Raw genomic sequence first — 9,333 nt, 5'->3', positions numbered from 1 at the left:
GTCACTCCTGGCAAATATCGCAACACCTGAACTTATATGTCATCTGCTCTACTTCAAATGCACGTATAGCCACATAAGCATTATCCTCCAACTGACTCGACCCTGCAGGGGGTGGTGGTGGTAGATCGCCAACAACTTCCCGCAACCTTCTCTCCTCATCTGATACTCTCCTTTGATTTCGCCGCTGTCTTTTTCTTCTATCGTCCTCTGTTTCAACCGAACCAGCCTTTGCAAATTCATAGGCCACACCTACTGCCCTTGCTCGATTAATTAGATAACTATCTTCTACATGGCTGCTGCTGCTTATTTCTGGATCAGGTTGCTGTGTTTTCAATGCGCTGTTTTGTGCCGAAAGTAAATGATTTCTCAACTCGGAATTGTCACTTTCCAAGTGTTCTCCTATAATATGGATGCAATAGTAAATACCTCATAAGAACATGTATACAAAAGAAGTTAGTGATAAGACATATTTTAATAGTGCAAATTATTACATTAAGCTGGTTACAATTCAACAGGATAAAATCAAAGATCTCTTGGAGATCTACCGACTATTTTGTGTAAACCAAGGGTAGAAATGAAAGAAGACGTAAAAAAGACAAAATAATAATATGAATTTATTGTGGGTTACAAGCTACAGTAGATAAGAAAATTCTTGTCAAATTATGCATATCTCATATTTTTTGTTCCTTGCAATTTAAACTCTTATAATTAATGTGTGCTTAAGGACGGTGCCTCCTATAGCTACTGCGCACTTGTTCTGCGCATCACGCAATGCATCGATCACACTAAGCGTGCGCGCTTTTAATTAATTTGCTCACTCAAAATAACGAATTCAACTACGCGAACAAGCGCGCGACTTAAAATCAAGAAAGTTTTCTCTGCGACGAAATCCAGTTTATGGGCATATCCTAAACATTGACCGCTAATCACTGAAAATGGCTCACATTAACAGTTAAAAACAAATCGCTAAGCGCTAAAACGCTACCTGCAAACTGCTAACCGTGACAAATGACGTAGTGCACGCGCAAGATGCAAATATTCAACTCGCTAGGGAGGGGATAGGAAAAATGTAACAGACCCCAAAAGCGATTTCATAGAACCTGAAAACAACTGGTATAACTTTTAAAAACATGTGGTGACCCCTACTTTTTATTTTATAAAATGTAAGTGGTAAGTCTATAAGGCACATGTCTAATTTTTCATTAAGTGAAAAAAAATTAGGCCGATTTTCTGGCCGTGCAAGTGAGAGCTGCAAGAGTAAAAAATGGCTCAAACGCAATTATTTTGTTAATAAAAACGTGGATCATGCAGTTCCGAAGACATTATTTGTTAGTTATTGTAAATATTGTTATATTTCATATTGATTTTGTTCATGAAAAACCAATTTCCAATGGAATTTGCAAGGAAATTGTATTTAGTTTTACTTTATTTTAAAATGCCACGTCGGCACTTTTTTCCAGATTTCAAACCTAATTATTCGAAAATTTGCGTGGCTACCCCCAATTTTCTTTTTGAATTTTAGTATCCCTTGGTAACATCTACATTTCTTTTATAGTCATCGGCCAGGCGAAAATACTTTGTTATTAGTAGGCACCGTCCTTAAATGTAATAACAGTAAATTATTAGCCAAAATAAATTCCAAGTCATTTAACATTGATTTTACTCTTTATCCTACCTGTACTCATTTCTGTACTTGCAACAGAGACAGGGCCAGCATATTCGATTTCTTTTTCAGAAGCAACCTCTTCACTTATTCTGCCCTGAGTAAAACACTCAACAGAATCTACACAATAGAAAAGAAAATTATGTCAGAATAATTGCCATAGCTGAGCACTAGACAGGGCTTCTGATATTATGCGATGTTGCGATTTTGCATAATTGACCTCAAATTGCAACTTTTCGCATAATTCATCAAAATCGCATAATTCGTACAAAATTGCACAATTTGAGAAAAGATAAAGGAAATACTCGCTTTAACAAAGTTCTAAGACAATTTCAACGTTGTTTCACGGTGGTTTACCTGTCAAAAAACCTTGGAAAACCTCTGATGTGGTTTCCAAACAGACAACATTACTTCCGGCAGGCGACTTCCTTTTTCAGTTTCAATTTAGCCATAAAAACATTCACACAATTAAATTTGCTTTCTATCTTTGCTTTCTTGTATTGTACTGAAGTTTACAAGGTAAAATGGCCGAATTCAGAATGTTTAAATCCTTCCATGAAGTCAAAAACATCGCACAGTGTTCGATCGTTCGACACCGCACGTTGACACATGCGCCTTCATTAATTCAGTCAGTGGTATCATGTCACACTTCATATATTATGTCACCAAAAGTCTTCAACGTTCTACTACATCATGTAGTGTACATGGAAAGCCATTTGAAATCTTTTTGATTCTAATACCGATATTTATCGTTCATTTATGCTCTTATTATTTTTTGAAATGCACAAAATGGATTTTCATCTCCTGAAACCTTGTAAAACAAGCTTAAAATCGCTTAGATAAAGTCGCATAATTTGCCGCATAATAGTACCTTCTTGCCGCATAATCTGCCCTAAAAATGCCGAATAATTTCTGCTTTTTTGCCGCACCCTATCAGAAGGCCTGACTAGATGGTCACTTTCAAAGTCATTGCTTCAATAATAGGTGAAGCTTTTGCTTTGGACATGTAGCTAAAACTGCCATGTACAGGTTTTCTGATATAGCTATGAACTGTAGAATTCTAAAATGCTTTTACATGTTGTGATTTCCTATTGTAAAAATTCTTTTGTAGGAATTATCTGCTATTAACATACCAAAACTAAATCTGCAAAATCCATCACTTAAACTTTTATTTTTACATGTGCATTCAGGGCTTGAGACTAACTTTTTAACTCACTGGTTTACTGGCTAGTGACATGTCAGATTTTACTAGCCAAAAGTAATTTTTCACTAGTCAGGTATATTGATTTCTATCAAGAACAGTTGACTTTTGTCACTTTTCCGATTTTTTCACTAGACAAATGGCTAGTAGGAATGCTAAACCTGGTAGCCTAAACCTAAATTTTAATAGCCTTTGGCTAATTGGCTACCGTTAGTCTCGAGCCCTGTGCATTACATAACCTGCAACTTTTAATTAACATGGCTTTTAAAACATACAAGTTGTTCATTTGGAAAAGGATAGTGATTGATTTCTTTCACCATTTACACAGTCACTTTCCACATGCCAAACAAGCCAAAAGCAAAACTAGCAAACCTACAAACGTGATATAAATAACAACTCAATGCATTGTAGGATGAGCTCTTCGGCTCATATGCAGCTATCTTTTTACAACTATTATTATCATGAAGATGACTGTTAGAGTGGAAAAGTAGTAGCAATGTATCATTTTCAGTGATAATTATAACGCCTGAGCAATGCAAAACTTCTGACTAAAGCTGTGTTCACACTTGGCTGAAACAAGACTATAGTCTGATCAGTTTCACATGAGCCGGCACGTTTGAGCAAATCATGATCGAAATACTGTATGTTTATTCTGAAGCATGCATGATATTGATTGGAACAACCTCACAAGGTAGTTTCAATCATGATAAGACGATACACATGTTCAAAAATTATGGCGAGAAAGCGAGTACCCAAAAAAATCCAAATTCAAGCCTACTAAGAACATATGTTAAGAATAGTTGAAATATCTTTTTTTGGTTCAAGGGTACAAGATTTATTAATTGTTAATGGCATAAATTAAACAACCAAGCATGTTTCAAACTGACATGTGATTTGCACAATGCATTAACAAACATGTTAAGGTGAAGCATAATTTTTTACTTGAAACATGTTTCAGGTTTAATGTGAACACAGCTTTAGTTAACACCAATGTTACCTTGTCTGGGTACAAGGCTAACGTAGTGAAGCTCAAAAATGTACCCAAGCACAAGTGGCTGTTGGTGGTTGGTGTTGCTGGTGTTAGGCAAACTATCAGCTGGATTTACTGGACAAATCAGTGATTCATTTTCACGACCAAGACTACTGACAACACGAATAGCAGTGTTGTAGTAGTTTGCTGCAGCTTGTAACATCAAATGATCACCCCATGTGCCATCTTTTGCCATGCTCTCCAAGTAATCACTCCATGTTGGGTGTCTATCGTGATCAACAAAGCGGAATAGATGTGTTCCATTGGGCTGCAAGAAAAAAATATCACGTTACCAAAAATGCTCTATCAATCCCCTAGGGTGATCACTACAAATTACACTATAATGATACATGTGTATATATATTTATTCGGTTGTAAGGCGCACTCTAAACTTGGCAACTTTGTCATGTTGTTTCCAAACTGAAAATTTTTTCAAAAACACTCGGTTATAAGACGGTTATAAGACGCACCATGAGTTGGAGAGTTGTAAAGATGCGGTGATCAATTTAAGGACAGTTCTTATTACAGAATTTGAAGTATTGAATGTTGTTTATATTCCTTGGCACAATCTTCCAGTAAAAAGGTAACATTTCTTGCTAAAAAAGACGTACATTTAATCCACTTGATCTAAAAGTCTTTCCAGCGCTTCGAACTTAGCTGCTTAGTAACCTGGCAGATGTGTAGTTACCAGTGACCACTGAGTTTGTAGCATGGTTACCAAGTTCTCAAGCATGCTTCGTATCGCTTTACTTTGTTTATCGAGTGGTTTTGAAAGATTCTCGAGCTTTTTTGGTGTTTTCCCTGTCTTCTAAAGTCATTTCCAACATTCCACGCTTAAAAAGGTTTGTGTCAAATGAGTATGCTTGATTTCATTTGCCTGTTTCAACAAAATGCTGACATAGACACGCGTTGCTAAAACATGTTTATACGTGACAATAATCTTTACATTAAAACTTGCTGTTTCTTTTATATATCTGTTTTCTTGTTCTAAAAGTCAATGACCAACATTAAGTATTTTCATTTTTCTTGTTTTATTTGTAAGTTCCGGTAAAATGGCGGTCATAAGATTTGGTTGGGCAAAAATACCCGGCTATAAGACGCACCCCAATTTTGGGCTCCTTCTTCGTGTAGAAGCACAGAACACGTCACAATAGAATACTGCATCGCAAACCTTTTGTTTTTATTATATTCCTCCTTCTTTTGTCCTTTTGTTCTCTATTGTTATAGGTGAACTGTGTCTTCTACACGAAGTAAGAGCCCAATTTTGGCATAAACTTCCCACAGAAAACTGAACAGATTTATAATGCATCGATATTTATTTCAAAAAACTACTGAATGTAAAAAATGTTAAAAATAGCTTATTTGAACATCTTATAACTTTCACTTTTCCCCCTTCTTTTTTAATACTGAATACACTGCTTTTTATTCCGATAAAATAAATGGATGTGAATGCTAACAAAATGTTTTTATATATTAAGCATCAGAATGTAGGAAATGCAACCAAAAAGGCCAAATTTTGTACAGTTTCCTCAGGGTAGCACCCCCCCCCACCCCCCACAAAGAAGAAAGTCATGCCTTAGGTGTAAAATGTAATCTAAAGCTGTTGCTGCATACTCTGATATTTTATTAAAAATCCTGTAATAATTCAGTACTAGCTTCCACCCTCACCCAATTTGCAATGTTGTGTAGAATCTCAAAGCAGTGATAATTGCCACATTATGGTTCTCAAACCAAAAAGGTGTCCCAAGAATTTGTCTGGCATTATGACTACAAAAAAAAAATAACAATGTTACTTGATATAACTGACTTACCAAGTTGGAGTTTTCTTTAAGAAATTTAACTAAGTTGACTCTTAGTTCTTCAGCTGAAATTTTGACTCCTTTCACAATTTCCAGTTGCTCCGCCAGCGCAAAAAACATACAATTTCCCAATCCTTGATTGTCAGAAATTATAAATCCTGCGTCTAATGCAATCCTTTGCAAATCCTCTGATCCATGCAATTTTTCGGCATCGCAGAGCAGTTGCTGCACATCACCTGTAGGCAAACAAAACACATTACAGTCAAATGCCGATTATCCGGATTCCTCGATTATCAGGACTTCCTTATCTGGTCCCAATTTTTTCATAAAATATATTGATTAGTCACATACATGACCAGATATAACTAAGTTCTACGACAATTTTATTTCAAGGTGGTTTACCTGTCCAAAAAACATTGGAAAACCTCTGATCTGTAGTTTCCAATCGAACAACAAAAGCAAAATTATTAAACATACAGACTGGCAAAATTATACACTCACTACCAATACGTTATGGCCTGGCATGAAATTTAAGAGGAGATATATATATGTTTTTACTGTATTTTAAAAGTGAAACTGTGTTCAACCCCTTGGGGACTGAGGGATTTTAATTTCATCTCACATAATCTACAGTTCTAAAATAATCTGTGGATCTCATTTAATCTGTTATGCATCTGTTCATTTATGCATGCAACTGAGAACATGAACAAACAAACATTTGGTTGTGTGTGTCTTATGATTAGGCTAAAATTTACAAATTAAATACCATTATTAAGCCTAAAATTTGGAAACAGGTTCTTAATTTCTACAATAATTGATTAGAAATGTCTACTTTTGGGAAAATAATTTGGACAAGGCATTACTGTACATGTATATAATGTTGTGTTCTGAATGATTAGTGCTTCATTTTTACATAAATGCTATGTGGTATGCAGATTTTATATAAGAGAAGGGAGAATACCATTAAAATCTCTATAACAACAAAACTTTTTTTTTCAGAAATCAGTTAAGAACCTATTTAGAACTTACACTGTATTATTAGCTTTTGTGTTAATAACCCTTTATGTAAGAACCTGTTTAGGCTAATATTAAAAACAACTTACAGTTTCTTCCTGGCAGGTTTTTACTGTACTGACAAAAGTCATGCTGTTCTTTCTTGTTATTCTCTTAGAGGAAAACAATGCCTCCCCAAAAAACAGCCATGCACCTATCAATGGTTTTCCCCAGGATGTGGGGGGGCAACCCCAGGGGAATTTGACATTTTTTGGAATCCAGAGTCGGATTCCCCACCCCTGGGCACCAAACGAATGTCAAATTTCACATATCTCCTCTTAAATTTCATGCCAGGTCATAACAAAGCTAAAGCATCGCCAAGAGCAAAATTATTTAACATGCAGACTGGCAAAAAAAAAGTTATTATTGTTTTGACGGCTTGACAGGCAACTGTCAGTCAATACAAAATTTATATGGTACGACTGCACTTTTTTAGCTGATAACATAGACGAAAAATGTTAGCAGACCCTTAACACAGAAGCAGAAGAATTGGGAGAACTTGAAACTTAAAAGAAACCTGAACATAATCATTCACAATCTCTATGTACCTGAATCGCTTTCTTTCTGTTCACCTGGCAGAGAGCATTCCATGCCACATTCAACTTGTATGACTCCACTTTCATTTTCTCCGGTGGCTATAACGACGAACAGAATAAAAGGGTAAATGGTATAAATTAATTAATTCTTAGAGTCTTTAGCACTGTGTTCGTGAGTGTTGGTGCTATGTTTAATCAGTTGTTTAATTGGCAGCCTCTGCAAAAATAGCTATCATAATTACAATGGAGTAACAAAATTCCAAAACAAAATCAATCTGAATTATTAGACTATGTACTATGATGTAAAGGGTCTGCAAAATTGACTGGAAAAAAATGCCCCAACTTTCACACAGAGCTTCTAAGGGAGGCATTGTTTTGTGTATAAAAAGCAATCCATATGATTTTGTTGTACACCTGAAGAAGAAAGTAAAAAAACTCGAGAAAGCCGTAGCTTGTTGTCCGTGAAATGTAAAATCATAAATACCTCAGGTAATTAATTCACTCACAGGAACAGGAAAAACTACTTCAAATCTGGGCAAGCTAACAACGCGACGCGTTCTGTTTTCTATGACTAAATAAATAAAATATCTAGTTACCTGCAAGATAACGAGCAAACTGCAAAAAATCTTTTTCAACAGGCAATGGCAAAATTTCCGTTCCTTCTTGTACATCTTCACATGCAAACTCCGGTTCTCCGTGCACTGAAAAAACAACGGTCAGACCGCAAACATTTATAAACTTGCAGCTCAGTTCCTCTCCAACGGAATAATTTCCTCTGTCCAGACACAAACTTAACGAGCATAACGAAGCTAAAGCATCACCAATAGCAAAATTATTAAACATGCAGACTGACAAAAAAATTGTTATTGTATTGACGGCTTGACAGGCGACTGTCAGTCGATACAAAATGTATACCGTACGACTGCACTTTTTTTAGCTGATAAAACGAAACTGAATTATCTCACTTGCCTTCGGTTAACATGTTGTTGTTTTGCTGCCGTTCTCTTTGCCTCTCCTCTTAAATTTCATGCCAGGCCATAACGAAGCTAAAGCATCGCCAAGAGCAAAATTATTAAACATGCAGCCTGACAAAAAAGTTGTTGTTGTTTTGGCGGCTTCAGTTGGCAGATGACTGTCAGTCAACAAAAAATTTATACGGTACGACACAAAAGGGAGCTTACTCGCACTAAAAAACGGATTGGCCATTACTGCAGTTTTTAGCTGATACAACGGAACTGAAGTAGCTTACTTACCTTCGGTTAACATGTTGTTGTTTTGCTGCCGGTCTCTTTGCCTCTGTAGTTCTTTTTCGCGTTCTTCTTTCCGTTTTTTTTTTGCCTGTTCTCTCTAGCCCTGGCTCGCTCCGCTGCGCGGTACTGCTCGCTACTATTTCGTCGTCTTTCTCTATCTCTCGCTCGCTTTGCTTCGCGACGTTCCTCGCTCATATTTTGTCTCCTTTCTCTATTCTTCGCTAGTTCTGCCTCGCGGCGTTCCTCGCTCATATTTCGCCTCCTGTCTCTATCACTGGCTCGCTTTCTTTCGCGATCTTCTTCGCTTGCTCTTCGCCGGTTAATTCTTGCTCTCTGCCGTTCACTCTCCCGTTGCTCTTCACTTGAACCCTGTCTTCTACACGTTATATTCACTTCGCTATTGTTTGTTGACATGACAATAGCAAAATAAAACAATTTTCTTGAGTAATAAAACTTCTGTTCTGTAGAACAATCGTTTTGCTAAATAAGCTGAAAAAAGTTTTTAAGGAAACTTTTCTTTGAGAAGTGACGATTGCATTGCAATTTCCCGCCAAGTTAAACGCGGGTTGCCCAAAAACGCAGCGTCGCGCGATTTCCCGCCAAGAAAATATCGGATTCACCTCTCCCGGGTTGGGTTGCCTTGGGACTTCCCTCCCCCTCCCCGAGAGTCTGTACGCGCGGCGCGCGTACGCACCAAATTTTTTCGGCCTCCTAGGTTTACAAAAATTCTCTCGTACCCGCATTACCCATGGTGCTCCGCTCCGCGCGCTGGCGCGCGCTAAGGAGCTCCGCTATAAAGAA

The 9,333-nt window shown here is 37.0% G+C and overlaps 1 protein-coding gene across 1 annotated transcript; it reads right to left on the bottom strand.

The window, feature by feature from the left end:
* Position 1: 1 nt before the first annotated feature.
* Positions 2 to 8,609, bottom strand: LOC144636368 (uncharacterized). The gene is made up of 7 exons (XM_078495558.1): positions 8,536 to 8,609; positions 7,879 to 7,983; positions 7,295 to 7,381; positions 5,706 to 5,929; positions 3,862 to 4,162; positions 1,676 to 1,783; positions 2 to 399 (listed from the first exon to the last, which is right to left on the bottom strand). Exons 1-7 carry the CDS (start codon positions 8,546 to 8,548, stop codon positions 2 to 4), a joined length of 1,236 nt encoding a protein of 411 aa, XP_078351684.1. The 5' UTR covers positions 8,549 to 8,609.
* Between the last annotated feature and the right edge of the window lie 724 nt (positions 8,610 to 9,333).

The sequence above is a fragment of the Oculina patagonica genome, chromosome 13, assembly GCF_052425735.1.
Source record: "Oculina patagonica isolate OP01 chromosome 13, crgOcupat, whole genome shotgun sequence".
In the NCBI taxonomy this organism is placed as follows: Eukaryota; Metazoa; Cnidaria; class Anthozoa; order Scleractinia; family Oculinidae; genus Oculina; species Oculina patagonica.
This window is presented reverse-complemented; position numbering and strand designations above follow the sequence as displayed.

Coding starts and splice junctions, on each gene's coding strand:
- LOC144636368 (XM_078495558.1), bottom strand. Junction 7,382..7,878: donor GTTTGCTCGTTATCTTGCAG/GTAACTAGATAT, acceptor TCGTCGTTATAG/CCACCGGAGAAAATGAAAGT. Junction 1,784..3,861: donor TAGCCTTGTACCCAGACAAG/GTAACATTGGTG, acceptor TCTATTGTGTAG/ATTCTGTTGAGTGTTTTACT.